Source organism: Micropterus dolomieu, linkage group LG23 (genome assembly GCF_021292245.1).
Source record: "Micropterus dolomieu isolate WLL.071019.BEF.003 ecotype Adirondacks linkage group LG23, ASM2129224v1, whole genome shotgun sequence".
In the NCBI taxonomy this organism is placed as follows: Eukaryota; Metazoa; Chordata; class Actinopteri; order Centrarchiformes; family Centrarchidae; genus Micropterus; species Micropterus dolomieu.
In genome coordinates, this window is record NC_060172.1 from 17,937,514 (window position 1) to 17,956,116 (window position 18,603).

Genomic DNA, 18,603 nt, shown 5'->3' on the forward strand with positions numbered 1-18,603 from the left:
TATCCTCTGTCTAATCATCTGTACTCTCTTTCTCCTCTTTTTTTATGCTTCCTCCTGCTCTCCTGATGCCACTGTGATGTCTACCAAAGGTAAAAGAAGTGTGTTGTTTGTTTTACACTTTATGTCTTTAAAGGAACATTACATCATTTTAGCTTAATCTCTCATTACGCATGAAAAGGAACGGATTATCTGAAGAGCTTGTCATCTTTCTTCTCTTCTCTTCATCCTCCTCTCTCAACCCTCCTCATCCTCCACTTAATTGGTGCCCCATCAACCCGTTAATCAAATTACTTCTGAACCAAAATTGACAGTTTTCATTAATTATAAAGGATTATTCTAATTGCAATTCAAATTTATTCATTTACAACAGACGGCGCTCAGTAATATTTCAGTGAATTAGCATATTAAATGGAGTGGTTCCTACATTAGTTATGGTAATGTATGCATATTTCCTTATTTGGACCGGGTGAGCCATATGCATGCCACACGGGCAGTTTGTGTGTTTGTGTGTGCGCACAGGTGAGGAACCTCGACAGCGGTTAATTTGTTTGACAAACGTAGCGGGAGTTAAATCCTCCAACCTGCCCTGTATATCTCCCTCACCTTCTCTCTTTTCTCTATTTCTTCTCTCTGTTTTTTCCTGTCCTCTGTCTCCTCTCACCTCATTTCTTTTTCCTTCCCTCTCACTATATACCTCTTCCCATTAAAGTCACAAATTAACCTTTAGGTTGCTATCCTCCTGTAAGACCTCTCAAACTGCTCGATGTAACTATTTCTATTTTCTTTCTTTCATTAGTTTTTCACTTATGAGTTTTCCTGATATATAGCAAAACTCCATTATATCATGCTTTTGTCTTAGATGTCCAGTGTACAAATTTGTTTTGTTCTCTGCATCTCTGTCTGAGACTGGACCAAGACTGAGACATATACCAAATACAAAGAGAGGAAAGCTGAAATGATTTGTAGCTGTGTTAAAAGTCCGTGTCCAGATCAGACCAGAGCAGCAGAAATAGCATGTAAATATTTCATTCCTCCAGGATGTTGTGACTAAATAAGATATCATCCCTTTAAATAGACACAATAACAGAATGGAGTACAAACATAGTTCCCCAAGCGTATAATGCACACATTTAGGCAAATCGATGCAGCTTCTAAAATCTACAAAACATCTAATACAGCATGTTTTGTTTATCATTTTCTTTTCTGTAGTAATGAAAAATATTCATCTCTTGGATATTTTCATAGTCACATATCACAAGTGTAAATACAAGCATTCACTTGTACAGTGTGCACCGTGTAAGTCCTAATACCTCAATGACAAAATAGGTAATTTTGTCAAGTGCCAAAATGACCCATATGACAAAAGTGTTTTCTGATCTCTAAGGTTTGATTTAATTTAAGCAACTACAACTTTTTTTGCGAAAAACAAGGTTGTGGTCATGATGGAAAGGAAGCATTGGTGACTGCTGGTAGGAGACGGGATGTGAACAGCAGTCACTAGTGGTCAAAACCTAAGAGGTTGTGCAATGACAACTTCATAATACTTGGGCCTTTGCAGTCTGTGTGTGTGTGTGTGTGTGTGTGTGTGTGTGTGTGTGTGTGTGTGTGTGTGTGTGTGTTCCTTTGTCATTTGTTCACAAATTATTCATGGTATGGTGGGGGGAAAGAAAAGGAAGAGCGGAGAGGAAGGGAGTGACGACGGGAGTGATATTGACAGGAACCTCTTCCTCCTCTCTCCTCCTGTCTCTTCCTCTCTCCATCAGTCACTCACTCAAACACACACCCACACACAGTCATGTTTCCATCACTTCAGAGGACATTACGTGGACTCACATCAGTTTCATGGAGACTTACCCATAACCTTAAACCAAGTCTTTGCCCTGAAATTTAATGATTTACGGGACTTGTGCTTTGTCGCCAAAAGGAAGATGAGTCCCCAAAATGTGACAAGCAAATTTATGTTCCCACAACATGACACACACACACACACACACACACACACACACACACACACACACACAGAAAGCCCTACTACTGTAATGAATCTGCACTGCAGGTCACTGCAGTTAATGTGTCTAGTGCTGGTGATGCAGCGCACTGATTCAGTCTTCAGTGTCATATGTATGTGAACATGTTGGTGTGTGTGTGTGTGTGTGTGTGTGTGTGTGTGTGTGTGTGTGTGTGTGTGTGTGTGTGTGTGTGTGTGTGTGAGAGAGAGAGAGAGAGAGAGAGAGAGAGAGAGAGAGAGAGCAACAGAAAGAAGTAAAAAGGAGAGATAGCCTGAGCTTTGGATCGATTTGAGGTAAGTGTGTGTGTGTGTGTGTGTGTGTGTTTGGCCTCGAGCTAGCGCTCCTCTAGCTGCTCACCCTTCACTCACTTCCCCCCCCCTCCTCGCCTCCCCCTCCCCTCGCTCCTCTGTCCCTCCTTCCATCCCCACAGCCCCCCCCTCCCAAATCAATCTCTCTCATCTATAATTCAACAGTTTGCCTTCAGCCTTTAAAATATACACCACAGTAACCTCCTCCCTCCCTTGAAGTCTGTCTAGCCCCTCAACTCCTCACTGTTCTCCCCGGTTTCTCTCCCTGCGGCGAGTAAGACCTCTGACAATATTTGTCCTGAAGGTAATCCTGTTGTAATTTAATCTTGTCAAGGCCCGAAACTGGCATCACAGTGCCACAGTCCTGGAAAGTATCTTATTAGGGGTCATTATGGCCGTCGTGACTCCCAGACAGCAACATTGCTGTTGTTCAAGTAATTAACAATAAGTTCATAACAATAAAGGCCAGTTACCCCTTCATCTGCATATAAAAGTGGCTCTACAGTATGTGTTTATTTTACATCTGCAACATCACTGACTGTCAAAGACTGTTCTTCTAGTTTCTCGATAAGTTGACATTTTGAGGATTTTCCAGACAGTTCAAATAGTTTTTTCATTTGTTTGTTTGTGTTGCATGACATGGTTTAATATAGTTACACACACACATGCATAAAAAGTCTCTGGCTGAAGATAATTCATCAGCCTGTCTCTCTCAGGTTTTTGACAATTAAACACAACACTACTGTAGAAAACAAACATTTGTGAATACTAAAAACACAAGAAAAATACTTGATGCTGACTTTTCCTGTTTATTACAATGTGGGTCTTATTTTCATAGCTTTGGCCATTTTTCATATCATTGATAGTAAGATTGTACTCACCAAGTTCATTTCTGAGCTCTAAAAATGCAACATCACAAAAAAGAAATGTGATGAGTCAAGAAACACAAAGTTGGACTATCAGAAGTGAAAGGGAAAGCGCTAAAATAATATGCAAACTCAGTTTACCGACTGAATTCTTGGTTCAAGAGTGATTATTGCCATAATGTGGTGTACACAAAGTTTTTCTGGGCAACAGCATTGTGGATATTTTGAGTGCGATCACTTTCTGTCTGTGGAATTTACCTCCAAATAAAGTGACATAGATAATCTAGCAAATCTGTTGGCTTGTTTACAACCAAACTGACTGCGTGATCGTTCAGGTTTCTTCCTGTACGTCAGTTTATTGGCATCTATTACACAAATTAATGATCATATTTTCTCATAAAGACAAAAATTGTCTGTAAATGTATCGATAATCCTTCACCCTGTGCAGTGGCTGCTTGTGGCCCGTAGATAATGACCGTGGATCGCCTCTGAGCGACACTGTGCCACCCTGTCATAAACTGATGACATCAGTGTCACCTTGACATGTAACAATGATGTAATGACTCTTGCACAGGTCCATACCAGGGCTGAACAGGTAGACTGTACAGGTTATTAATACTCACTTTATCTCAGCCCTGGCAGGCAGAACAAGCCCCCCTCGTAGACATCATACAGGCTGGCTATCACCACCCTGGCCTGCTCTGTCATTTGAATATGCAGAGATGACAACAATGACAGCATTAATAGTAATGATAGCAATATGAAGCTAAGCCCTCATCATCATCATCATTAGCATATCTCCAGGGAGATGAGCCATGATTGACAGCTAGCTGGGTGTTTTTTGGGCTGCAGCTCAGCTATCAATTACCACTGTGCATATCAACCATCATTATGTAAAATAACTCCGCTTCGCTAGGCTCTGCTCAATTCTCTTAAGTCTTGTTTCCTCGCATAACTCTTTCCCTCTCCCGTGCATTTGCTCCCTCCCTCCCTCCCTCCCTCCCTCCCTCCTCTGCTGCCTTTTTTCTTTCTTTCGCACTCCATTTCGCTCCCGACCATTCGCCCCCCCCTTTACTCGCACCCTCTGCTATGTGTCTAGCTTTCTTATTCTCTCCACTCCTGTTCCCCACTCTCACACTCCTGTTACTTTCAGCATTGCTCATCCATGGCTCTAAGTGTGTGCATGTGGATGTCTTACCATGTCCTTTTATGCAAAAGACAGCATGTTTTCAACCGCTTAAGTTTCTTTATACACTAAACGTTCTGGTGAGTGTGAAGCATAGAAATAAAAGCAAATACACAGGACTGAGCATGGTCAGGAAACACACCGATCCTCTTTCATTTATCTCAGTGTTATTACATAATATTCATTGTGAGGTTTTGTTGTCCTTAAATTATTTATAATAGGTGTGAGGTTGACATACTGTGTGTTTGAGCTGAAGTGGTTGGTTGGTTGGTTGGTTGGTTATCATCTAAATCATTTTTCAAGCAAAAATGCTAAACATTTGTGGTTTCCTGTTTCTAATGTGAGGATTTGCTTCTTTTCTCTGTTTTTATATTTTTCCATTCTGGACTGTTGTTGAGACAAAACAAGTAATTTGAGCCCTGAGAAAATGTGTGTCTACTCTTTTCTGACATTTAATAAACTAAACGATTAATTATTGAATCGAGAAAATAATCAGCACATAAATCCATAATGAAAGTAATCATTAGTTGCAGCCCTATGTGTTTGAAAGATAATTAAGCCACACACCATACAATCTGATGTAAAGTTTTACTCCTGCATGTGTGGAGCAGTTATACGGATTATCAGCTTTCAGTTTGGCTGAGGCAGTATAGTTTCCACGTTATGCAAGACTTGGTAAAACTCACAAATTACTGAAGTGGATTTCCAGTTATCCTTCCAAGTGAAATGAATTCATCGTCCTCCTCAGATTCCTCCTCATTTCTTTGCTACTTTCTCTCATTTTAATCTCCCTGGTCCTTTTAAAAAACGGAAAATACCTAAATTTACCACACATCTAGCCTGTAACTCTTAATATAGCCGACACACACCACAAAACTTTTGAATATAGGGACTGTCCCTACACTGTGGTTGAAGCATTATCTCTGCTGAAGTGCCTTTGAACAAGATAAAGAAAAAACAAGTATTTCCTCCACAGGAAGCAATAGATTATCACATTATTATTGTGATAACAGCCAAATAGGGGGTGTGATAGTATTTCCTTTCCTTGTTTTTCCTACTGCATGACTACTCTGATAGCAGCCATGGGGCCCAGAAATGCTATCTGATGTCATCACATAAAACAATAACAAGCACTCAGTGTAAACAGGAAACAGGAAGTTGATCTCTGACAGATCAACAGTCTTAGAGGGAAACTCACACTACACATATTAACTAGATTAGCTGTTTGAAATGAGAGATTAGAAGGAGAGGAATGCTTAACTGGAAGGGTGGTCAGTAATACTATGATTGTAGTGACAGTCGCTCTTATCCAGAGTGACTTACACTATTTCAAGTATGTTTTGAACCATATTTACGCGTTGTTTGCATCGCTGTCCTCTTCGTGCAGAATGGTGCTATTTTGTGAAGTGTGCAACCACTAACTGATCAGTTACTGGCAGTTACGATAGGTACACAGGCTTGTTGTTTCTCACACATGCACATAGAGAAAGGTAGAGAAAATCATCATTCTGTCAGAAAGCTCTGCCAAGGAACTTGGCAGGCAGGTGAAATAAGACATCTAAAGGAAGCGGGGAGACAGAGAAGAGACAGAGGAGGCAGGAGCAGCAAAAGCACTGATCTGTTGTTCAGTTTGTCTGCACTAACTGACTGCAATTTCTCCACCTGTCAGCAACACCTCACCAGAATACTGTGTGTGTGTTTTTTTTGTGTGTGTGTGTGTGTTTTGGAGAGATGTTTTGTTTTTTCTCTTCCAAGGCAGCATCGTTATTCTTGGCTCAATCATATAGCAAGTCTTTAGGGAATGAAACGGACACAGACACTCAGTCTTAGACACACACACACACACACACACACACACACATACACACACACAAAGCTGGAATTCCCCCGGATGTCACCCTTGCCCTGTTGGCATTGTAACTGTTTAAATGACAGGAGAGTGGTTGAAACAAACTCCCACAATCATCTTTATGTCTCCTTGCTTATATTTGTTCTCCTTCACACACAGTCTGTATCACCCTCCTCTTCTCCACTGGTCGTCTCTCTCTGTCTCTCTCTCTACATCCCAGTGCTCTCTGTCACTTCCTGTCTCACTCTTCAGGTCTGTGTTAGCCCTATATATTAAATATTAATGTTAGTTGTGCTCTGAGCCATAATTGCCATCTCAGCCTCTGAATAATGGATGTAACTGTGCTGCTCACTACTACACCATGGCTAACAGGCTAAGAAAACTGCATCCAACTGTGGTTTGCTACTTTACTATGGATTTCAGACAAAATAACACTAGCTTGGTTCAGCACATTATCATGAATAACAGTAACAATGGTAAGTACAAACCTAAAAATAAATCCCCACTAGCATTCAATTGTGGATGACAATATTATGGGTTATGTTTTGGATCAAAAGCTATAGCATGATGCTGTGGTCCACTACATCACCATTTTTACAGGCTGAAAAAAACTAGCACTGCAATATGGAAAACTCTTATACTGTGATCAAAATGTACTCAATGGTTTGGTCTCACTGCTTCACAACAGCAGGAAGCCAATAATTAACAGCAAAGTGAACCAGTGAAGCTAAACAACTAGCAGCCAGGAGCTAGGTGTTTTTCTCAGAAGAAATGAGACAGCAACATCAGGTTTATAAAGTTATAATACAGTATGCCATGACTGTAGGCATGTCCTATTTGGGTAGTATAGGTAAAAAACACATACAGGCCGACTTTACCATGACTAGCAACCTAAATAACCTAAATTGTATACCAATACACCTACCTCAGGTCATAAGGTCGTAGGTCTTATTTATTTTTTCCAGCATCCTTTGCACTATGCTCCATCACACTGTGTACATGTGTACATGTATGCGTATGTGTACGTGTATATCATATCCAGCTTCAACATGTACATAATGAGAATAGTTTACTCTGGCATCCTTTGCACTCTGATTACTGCACTATTTGTCAATATGTCTTTATTGTTTTGTTCATAGTGTGTATATTAGTGTTGTGTACTCTGTAGTTTGTGTCTGATTTTATTTTATTATTATTATATTATTATTTTATTATTGTATAAGTAAGCACATCGTGAGCAATGTACAATCCTGAGTCAAATTCCTCGTATGTGTACACATACCTGGCAATAAAACTGATTCTGATTCTGATTCTGATTATTTGATCAGGGGACTAAAAAGGCTTACTCTTCCAATCAAGTTAAAAAAAATTCAGATTTCTTACAAAGGAACAAACCTAATTGCCATCTGAATTATGCTCACATGTGTTGCATTGTTGGGATCGTTGTGCTGTTCAGACACAGGAGACCAGAGTATGTGTTCCCTCGCAGAACTGCAATTAATATTTGCCTTTTTGTTTAACTGTTACCACCATGTTTTTTTTTGCCTCACCCTCACCATACTTTAGTTTAGTCATAACCATACCATAGTTGCCATGCGCAGATATTGTTGAAAGTGAAATTTTTTAAATGGTGGCATTGGGCATTATAAAACATAATTGAACTTAATCTTAAACTTTTTCTCAAAATCATCAAATGTTGATGATAACCATGTATGATAAGATTTGGGCATCTGATGAACTAGTGGCTCTCTCTCTTCCGATGTTCCCTGCCTGTATCTGCATCTATACCATCACTATGTAATAAATGCAGTATAAAAAGAAAGTAATAATCTTTCACATTAATCTCCCTTCCTTCTGCTTGGTTTCTTTCCATCTTTATTTTTTACTTTCCAGCTGCTACCATTCTTACACTTCCCTGTCCAAATTGTGTGTGTGTGTGTGTGTGTGTGTGTGTGTGTGTGTGTGTGTGTGTGTGTGTGTGTGTGTGTAAGAATCTCTTTGTGTGTTTGCAGCATGCAGGACTGGTGTCGGGTCAGCTCTCTGAGTGTGGTACTCACAGCATAGCAAAGGTCAACAGCTCTGTTATCACTTGAACATGATCGGGCCTTGGAGAGAGGGAGTGCGATAGAGGAGAGAGGGGAAGAGTGCTCCCCTCCCCCACAGTCATTCAGGCTCTTATAATTGCCCCGTTTAATTGGAGTCCTCTTAACGACCAGTGAGTGGACCAGCCAATCAATTCACACAAGGTGTCTATGTGTGCGTGTGTGTGTGTATGTCTCTCTTTGTATGTAGCTGCCAGGCCTTTTTGTAACAGAGTTGATTAGGCCAGATGGGGTCAAGTGAAGGGGGAAGAGGAAAATACACATACTGAATTAAAATGTAGAATATGTTCTGCTGGAAATCAATGAGAGAAAACGCTCTCACAGGAAATAAATCGAACAGTAGATGAAAATATGAAAAATAACCAGCAGTATCATCAGACCACCAACAAGATAAGCCAGTGATAGACTGAAATTATTTGGTTTGTGAATACACTGAATGTTGATGGCAAGATAAGATTGTTGATGATTTAGGTAAGGCTTTAAGTCATTCCTATCTTTCTCAGTGGTGCAGCATTAAGACCAGAGCATTTCACATTCACATCTAAATGCAATAGGTTTACAACGACCACCGAGCAGAGGTAGAAAGTAAAGCTGTGCATTTACTCAAAGCACTGCACTTGAAGGAACCCTGTTGAGTTGCTGAACACTAGTAGCGCCGTAAAGGATGTAGGCTGTAGAGGGCAGTAACAGTTGGTGGCCAGTAAAAGAGAAGAACAAGAAGCTCACAAGCTGACGTGAACAATGCAGGTTTCTGAACATTCAAAGTGTTTTTTAGTTTTTTATTTAAGGCTTAACACATTTCAGTGAGAGGCACTGTTTATAGGAATGCACCGATCCAACTTAGAACCAATACTGGTTCTGATACCTCACCTTAGGGTGTTTACAGATAGCAAGTACTGATCCAAAAACAGTGGGCAGTGTATACCACACTGTGTCAAACTCATTTGAATATGTTTTAGGTAAAATAACATGAGGTCAGGGATTGCTGTGGCACTTAAACTGAGTGAGCTGCCCATCGTGACTCAGGAAACACAAAATCTTATAATGATATTGACAATGAAACTGTAAATTAATGTGGATTGGTCACGTCATTTCCGGTACCCAGTTTGTTTGATGAAGTGAGTATCCGCACCTATACCCATCCAGCATATCGCATCTGTATCTATTTTTAAATTTTGGGTTTCCTTATACTTCTATCCCAGTACATTTAAGAAACATATTACATTTTACTTACTGTTTGACTTATAGCACCACCTGAATTAGCTTAAACTATAAAATACCTAACATTTAACACTCTGAAAGCTGTTTTCCAGATTGAGCTACATTTTAAAATGTAGGACTTTTCACTTGTAGTGGAGTATTTCTAAAAGAAGAACATTTCTTCCTGCTTTAGTCTTTTAATTTCAGGCAAATGAGCAGGGGAAGTGTGTGAGCCTCCCGATCACCTCCTATACACAGAGATGTGCAGCGGAGGGTCAGCTGAGGTGGTTGTGTTAACGCTATGCTAGTGTTTTGAGAAGGACTAGACAGTGGGAGGTCAGCAGGGATCACCGTGGCTGTCCTCCGCTGTGATAGGCTGTCACCCGGGGGTGAGGGGTCAAGATAATTAGGCATGCAGAATCCCAGCGCCGGTGTTCTAACGAAGCCTGAGCTCGTTAACGCAGAGTTTTACACTCGGACCTGCCACTGGGCTGTGCTGCACCGTCACACATGCACATACACTCACATGCAGAGCACATGTTCACACACACACATACACAAGCGCACACCTCTACTTTGTGCCGGCAGTCCAGTACAACAGCTGTCATCTCTTGAACAGTAGAGCACCATGCTCTGCCACGAGGGAATGGAGACTTGTGAAAAGTGTGCTGTATAGCTGTATTAACCTAAATACAGGGTGTGGAAATAAAGGGATGAAACCAAATATTATAACGATGCAATTTTTTTGGAACTTAGAGTATTTCACTTTTGTTGCAACAGAGAGATGCTGATTTTACTTGATTATCCTTTTCTTGGGGGCCGCAATTTGTGTAGTTGCTTTTGAATGTATCTTTGTGTGCTTGCTTTCCAGATTTCCTTTTACATTCAGATGTGTTTGTTTCTGTCTAATTCTACACTTCTCAAGCAATTATACAAAGACAAAACAGTGCTGTGTATGAACACATAATGGAAAGGTTTATATGAGGAGTGCAATGTAAAGGACATTTAGTCTTGGATGTAAGATTGTGCACTGGTGCCGCTTTTATCGAGCTGTAACGGACACAGATGTAACAAACGTACATGCAAAGATGAACATGTGTGTGTCTGTGTTATTGTGTGACTGTGGCTTGTTGCTTCTGCCAGCCTGGCCAGCTGGCTCACACCAAAACACAACCTGGATGTGTTTGTTAGCTGCTGATGGCCATCTGTGTGTTTGATTTATTCTGTAATATAGATTCATGACATATGGTTCCGTTTCAAACACCCAGTGTCAACACAGTTCATCTTTTTTAATGATTTGACTTCTGGGTTAGCGTTAGGAAAACACCTTTTACCAACCTTTAAAATCGGTATTTTCACACGACACAAAGTTGTTTTGAAATCGTTTGAATCCAAACATTGCTGACTTAAGAAATCATTGAGGATGAAGGTCAAGTTGAACAAAGTCCTAAGGAAAGACTAGTGAGTCTTTGGAAGAATGTTGAAGTTTGGATTCACAAAACTACAAAACTGAAGGTCATACTTAAGATTTTCTCAAACTTAAACTGGCTCACAGTCACACATTTTCAGTTTCGCTGGAGTGTGCTACTTTATTTGCCTTCTTGTATGTTCATCCAACACCTTTATGTGGCTTTTCAAAGCAGTCTCAGTTGGTGTGGATTTAAGAACAAAAAAGCAGTTTCTACACATCCACAAGGAAATTCATTTTGACTTTCCAACAGTATGAAATATTAATTTCTGGGTTTGGGGTTCTGTCTGTACTGAATGTTAGAAACTGAGCTTGAATTCATATATCCTGAAGAAAAACGGTGAGGTACTCCTCACTCCGGTCTGATGTTTAACTGTTAACCTCAAATATTGCCTGTCCTCTCTGTCTCTGCAGATTCTTCCTCAAGTTTTTCCTCAAGTGCAACCAGAACTGTCTAAAAAATGCAGGAAACCCACGAGACATGAGGAGGTTCCAGGTAGAAACCGCCATTCTTCCTTTTTCTGTGTGCGTTTGTCCTTGCTGCTGCTGTCTCTCTCTCTCTCTCCTTTTCTCTCCTTGTCTTCTGTGGACATAATAATACACACAACTTTATGGTCATTGTCGCACATAAACATAGGAATGTTTTTGTGTGTGTGTGTGTGTGTGTGTGTGTGTGTGTGTGTGTGTGTGTGTGTAAGTAAATAATCTATCAGCGCCTTTACAGGAAACATGAGATCCTGACCCTGACTAGTCAGAACATAAATACACACACAGTGCAGGGAGACAGAGAGGAGGGTGTCAGAGAGACAGAAAGAAAGGAAAAAAGGAAGGAACAAAGACAGGATGTTGTGGGGTTGTGAATACGATTTAAGGCAGTGCAGTCTTTATTATTTCCTTATCTTCACGTCCACAACACAATCAGGAAGACACCTCTTGAGTCTGAGTGGAAATACTGGTCACCCAGAAGATACTGATAGATTTATTACCACGGCACGTGTGTGTGTGTGTGATAATTATATGTGTATATTTCTACTGGTGTGCTCTCATGTGCATGTTTGTTGCATCTGTAGTGTGTGTGTGTGTGAGAGAGAGAGAGAGAGAGAGAAACAGGGAGAGAGAGAGTCGTACAGAGTGTGTGACAGTATCTGTGCCTCTAATTGTGCAGCTCTATTGTAGTGGAACCAGAGAAGACAGCTCTGTTTCCCTGGGAGATAATTAAGGGCCGGACCCATCAGGAACTATTGAACAGAGGAGGATAGACACCACACACACACACACACACACACACATACACAAACACACACACTTCACAGTCACAGTTACTTAGTGTGTGTTGAGTGTGATGGTAATAGCAGTGATAACGGGTTACATTTAAAGAGCTTTTACCTCCTCACTGCGACTTTCTAATTCCTCATTTTTGCCTGTCTTTTTTCCTTTCCCTTTTCCCTCTCCCCCTTTCCCTCTTTTCTCCTGTCTCACCCAACTCTCTCCTCCTTCACCCCATTACTTTCTTTCCCCTCCTCCCATCTATCTCACCTCACTCTGTCTGCCTTCTCTACAGGTGGTGGTATCGACTACGGTGAGTGTGGAGGGACACGTCCTGTCAGTCTCCGACAACATGTTCGTCCACAACAACTCCAAACATGGCCGACGGGCCCGCAGGCTCGACCCTGTGGAGGGAACGCCGTCTTACCTAGAACACGGTAACACAAGTGTGTGTGTGTGTGTGTGCGTGTGTGTGTGTGTGTGTGTGTGTGAATGTGAATGTGTGTAAGCGTGAGCAGCATGGCCACCAGATGGTTGATGGTTTAATCCTATCAGGTGATTCCTGCCCCTCCATCTGGCTAATCCAACCCACTACACACACACACACATGCACACACAAAATGCATAGTGTGATGCTCTGTGTGGTTATGTGTGTGTGTTGCTAGGGCTAATATCAATATGCTTCTTTTTCAGACTATGGGATGTTGTAATTCAGATTAGTACTGATAATCGCACACACACTGAGGAGAGTTGCCTTTTGACAGCCTTATTGTTGTGATATGGGATTGGATGTGAGCTTATACACACACACTCACACAATACTGAAGTGACATAAAGCCGACTAGTGTCCATTCTGTTTGAAGTATTATGATGCATACTGAACCTTCTGTGTGTGTTTTTATTCATGTCATATGATTAGTTTTAAAAATGAACCACAGTGATCTCAATCAGTCTGGCTTTGGAATAAACAAATGGTAAACAAAGGTTCTGTCTATAGGATGGTTGAGTATCGTATTTAAAATGAATATGAGTACTGGAAAATACGGAATAATACAGATATATTTTGAAGGGAGTTTCTTTTAACAGCAACAAATTAAGTAAGTGTCTTTTTCCTGAGTGGCTCATCTGTCATCTCAGAGGGTCCTGTGAAGATTTATTTTTGAGCATCTTAACATTTGGGAACAGTGCACTTACATTGTGTCAGAGCTTCTAACTGCATCTCATGGTCCACCCAGGAGGTCAAAACTAAGTCTGGTAATTCTGACGACATAATCTTTCCTTGATGTCAATATATATTTAAGTGCCTAAAAAGTCCTCTAAAACTGAATAAAGTTTTATAAATTCTTTATTAAAAAAAAAAAAGAAAAGAAGCCAAAAACATTTTCTAAAACATCAGCACATAATTGCTTTGTTTATTCTTTCATTGCACTCAGTAGAACAATCTCAAAGGAGAAACCTCACTACTAAAGGACCCGATTGCAAAGGACTCAGCCCTTGAGTCGGCATTCAGTGTACAAGGGTGGTGTGCTGATCTGGAACACAGCCAGAAGCAGAGGGGTGTATAGCATGAAGAAATATGAGGTGCAGATGCAACGTAGATGAAAAGGCTTCAAGCCAGATTTCCCTCCCTGTTTAGAGGTTGACTGGTCTTTCAATGGAAACTAATGTTATCCTCCAACCATGACATGTCGAGTAAAAAGATTTATTCCACGGCTATCATCTCAAATGCCAATAATCGAATCAATTTGTTTTACTCCTTTTTCCCTTTCTCTCTCTCTTGGCTACTGTAATCCTCCTCTCCTCCCTCCAGGTTCAGCTCCCTGCATTAAAGCCATCAGTCCCAGCGAGGGGTGGACTACGGGGGGCGCTACAGTCATCATCATAGGGGACAACTTCTTTGATGGTCTCCAAGTCATCTTCGGTACCATGCTGGTTTGGAGCGAGGTCAGTTTGCCAACAATCATCATCCTGTCTGAATGTTGTCTCAGCCCCTCAATGGCGTTTTTGCCCTCGGACCGTTGGAAGTAATTCAATATGAAAACATGGTCGGGCTCTTAACTGTGTGTGATCATGTGGATGTTTGTGCGTTTGTCCAAATGAGCTTTCCGTCTCTAATTAGTCCCCACCAACAAGCGACAACCGCCCCTCTCTACCTTCCTCACCCACACTCCCTCTGTCTCTTTCTCTCTGGAATACTGATCAAATCGGCACATTTTGATAGCCATCGGCTTAATGCTCACAAACACACGCACACACATACAGAGCTCACTATCGTACTTTTCCCCAGCACAACTCCTCTACAGTGTTTATTTGTCTTCTGACTCCACTCACCGTGTGTGCCGAGCGACCATGGCTCCCTTCCAACAACAACACCGAGTGCGTGTGTGTGCGTGTGTGTGTGCGTGTGTGTGTGTGTGTGTGTGTGTGTGTGTGTGTGTGTGTGTGTGTGTGTACATGCTGGCATACGTGGATGTGTGTGTGTGTTAAGAGCTGAGGGGTTTGTTTACAGTGTTGAGAGCCACACTTACACACACTAACATGTGTACAGAGTCTCAGTTCAGTTCAGTTCAAACTGACTCAGCTCTCAGGCGTTCCTCAGACTGGCTTCTAATGGATTTTGGCCAACCAAATGTTTCGTTTGCACTCAACCTGATTATTGATTCCGAAGCGAGAAAACACAGTTTGAAAAATTTGTCGGTGGAAAGTGATTGCATGTTTGCCAACTTCTGTTTGTCTACAGCTGTCTCTCCTACCCACAGATTCTTCGCAAAAGCTGGGCCAAACAGTAAAAACTATTTTTGAAAACCATCCATAAAAATGCGATGCTAAAACGTTAGTGTCACATACAGCTCAATACAATGATTCCTTTTCACCTGGTATCAACATAGACGCTGGGAAATCAGATTATATTTAAAGTAGCTTGTTGATTTAAATTTTTTTAGCATGCCAAACATTTGGTCCATTCCATGTGAGACTACACAGATGCAAGTCCAGTAACACATATAAACCAAACAAAACATAAATCATAATATCATATATCTATTTAAAGAATGTCAAGTAATACATATCCATATACAAAATCTCCAATGTATTCTACATTGGATATAAAAGTATTTCCTTTTAAATTTTAGCTAAAATTGAAATTCAAGTGTAAATACAGCTCAGTTTGGGATCCATTTCACCCCTTTAATAAGTGCAAACGCAATACATCTCCTGCCCACAGACTAAAATAAACATTAGAGCTGAGCTCCAGCAAGAAAGCTCTTGCAAAACATGCCCAAAGAATAACATACAGTAATGGTCAAATTAGATCCAGGGTCAGATTTAAAGGAATAACACAGTTCTTTGGTTGTTTGCGGCAGATGTGTTTTAATGCATGGTGTAAATAGCGTAACCCGGCTACGCTGAATCAAGATTCAGGATGTCTGTTGGCAAAGAAACTCTAAAAGTTATTTCGGAGATTGAAGAGATTTAGTCCTGAAACAGAGGGCTAAGTTTTTTTTGTCCTGGTCAGGTGATGTATGTACGTGTACTGACTCTTGGTCCCTCCCTTTCCTTCATTCTCCAGTTGATCACGCCGCATGCCATCCGGGTGCAGACGCCTCCCAGACACATCCCTGGAGTCGTTGAGGTCACTCTGTCTTACAAGTCCAAACAGTTCTGCAAAGGCACACCTGGAAGGTTCATATACACAGGTAGGTCAACTGTACGCACACATGCACGTACATGCAAACACACTTGGACATGCTCTTGTTTAAAGTGTGTTGTTGTGATTTTCCACAGTGTTAACAGTTATGTTGTGAGGTCAATTTAAATTTTTTTGTATAGATGTGTGTTGGCATATATAAGAGTCATTGCTTGTGTGTTTGTGTGTCTGTGTGTGTGTGTGTGACCGTGTCTGCATGTGCGTTTGAATAGCATCTATGAGTTGCAGTTCACTCTCAGGCCAGACAGTGTTGAACTAATGACTGTAGATTAGTCAACATTAACGACCCACACTCGTTACAATGTTGCCATAATCAGAGGCTCGTTAAAACCAGCTACAATTAAACAGTCTGCTCTTTATAGCCCTCCATACTGAAACTATTAGTGAAATCATCCAGAACACCCAGTTTACTAACACACACAAACACACACACACACACGTTAAACACACACACAAACACATGCAACTTTGGAAAAAGAGTGTGTGATTTCTGAGCGGGTTGTTGACTGAATGAGCGTTTTCCTGCTAAAATTCAGTAGAGGAGGAAGGGAAAATGAAAGCATGTGTGTGTGTGTGTGTGTGTGTGTGTGTGTGTGTGTGTTTGCTCATTTTGTTCGCACATACATGTGGAAATGGATGGAGGTGATGTGATGTCTGGTATTGATCTGGTCAACATGGCTCCATCACACCACAATGATGACGTCATTCACAGAGAGAGATAGAAAAAGAAAAGCAGCTGCTATATAAATTCTTTGGGGTGGGAGAATTTAATGGCCCAATTAAACAAAGATAAAGGATGAGGATTTAAGCCTGATCAATGAAGATTAAAAAAAAATTGTCAGTTTTAATGTTGGTATCAAGGTCATGAGAGCTTTAATATTTCCTGTTCAAGAGGAAAAATGCCAAAGAAAGTGATGAGTTTTGCATGTTTCAAACTTCAGCTACTGACATGTGTTCTGAATGAAAGTTAAAATTAACTGCATTTTTATTTGCAAAAAGCTTCAAGTCAACAATGAAATGCAACAACAGAAGTAAATGAAGAAGTCGAGCAGTTTGGCCAATGAGACAAAGAAAATAGCTCCACCTAAAGGAAGTCATTCAACAATTTAAAATGCAAGGAAACATACTTCTCAGTGCGACGTGCAATGAAAAAACACGACAGTTAGCATAAGAATTAAGAGCAACAATACAAACAAAACAGAACCAAAATATTGTTTTTGTTTTAAATGTCTTGACAAACTTTGGAAGACTCAAATGTTACAGGAGTTGTTTTACTTGCTGTCTAAATGTCCGTGGTCAGTAGTTTCTTTGTACAAACAAAGGTACTCTGCCTGTGTGCCTCCTTCAATGTTCTTCAGTCAAAACATCTTTGGTCTGACCCTGAGGCTAGCCGGCTGGTAATTGGTCCGTCTAGTGTCTAACTGCTTCTCCTATTGGGTGGAGATGACCTTCCGTGACCTCGCAATTGGCTGATCACTTCAACATGTGACCCAGGAAACGCGATCCGTTACTGCGGTTGCCTGACCCCGCCTCAAGGTCGGCTTCTTTCTGGAAGTCACTGGTGAAGGGTCACGGCGGTGAAACCTGATTGGCTGTTGTGGTTTTTCAGAGCTTTGGCTGTGGTTGCCTCTGGGTGTAAGGACCAAGCAATTAAACACGCTCACGAGCGCACCCACACACGCGCAAAGGTGAGACAACAGCGCACAGCGTAAACACACGCATAGAGCAACACTCGCATAGGGTCATGTCTTTCAAAACTTACCACACACACTTTTAAACAGGGGCAGGAGTTGAAAGTAAAAGTAAATCAGAGAGATGTGAAAGAAAGATGGTGAATAGTCTGGCAAACAGATGGTCTACCACATAGATACACACACACACACACACTATAGACACACATACACGCAGTGCCGTATGGCTGCTTCATCGGCCTGGTGGGAAAAATTAACATTCTCAACGTCACACGCGCCTGTAAACACACAATGATACAAAGTAACAATCAATACATGATCTCACACACACAATGCGCATACACACACACACTCAGCTGATTTATTGTCAATGCAGCTGCATAAGAAAATCCATAGCTCAGCTGTGGAGAAGAAACTTTTAGTGAAAGCTGAAAAAGCATCACAATTTTAGACTTTTCTCTCTTTTACGAGCAATTTAACTTTCATTTTAGCCGACAGAGTGAAATATAGAGGGAGAGAGAGACAAGTGAAAAAAGAGACATATTAAAAAAGAGAGAGAGACAAAAAGGTGGACTTTTAAAACCAGATTATAAAGTATTGATCCACTCATAAGTGGATCACACACATGCAGATACACACACATGTACATACACACATGGACAAACGTGCAGAAAGTCACAGAGAGAAGAAGAGCTGGAGCGAAAGAGATCTCATCTCATAAGGGGAAGAATGAAGCAATAATTCAGTGGTATTGAACTGCTGGCTGGCCAGAGAATCGATCTCACCACACTGCCTCTCTTCTCTTCTCCTCTCCTCCTGCTCCTCCTCCTCTTCTTCTTCTTCTTCTACATAAACCCTCTATGCCCTAGCTTCACCCTTTTTCCCCTCCCTTTCCCACCTTTTTCTCTCTTCCTGCACTCATTTGTTTAACCCCCCCCCCCCCCCCCCCTTC

At 41.1% G+C, this 18,603-nt stretch overlaps 1 protein-coding gene across 6 annotated transcripts in view; it reads left to right on the forward strand.

The window, feature by feature from the left end:
• LOC123963524 (transcription factor COE1-A) overlaps positions 1–18,603 on the forward strand; it is an 88,394-nt gene that overhangs the window by 45,765 nt on the left and 24,026 nt on the right. For all 6 annotated transcript variants that reach the window (XM_046040429.1, XM_046040428.1, XM_046040431.1 and 3 more), the window contains 4 exons: positions 11,403–11,484; positions 12,550–12,691; positions 14,065–14,198; positions 15,823–15,949. In XM_046040429.1, coding sequence (XP_045896385.1) covers positions 11,403–11,484; positions 12,550–12,691; positions 14,065–14,198; positions 15,823–15,949 — 485 coding nt within the window. The remainder of the gene's footprint in view (positions 1–11,402; positions 11,485–12,549; positions 12,692–14,064; positions 14,199–15,822; positions 15,950–18,603) is intronic.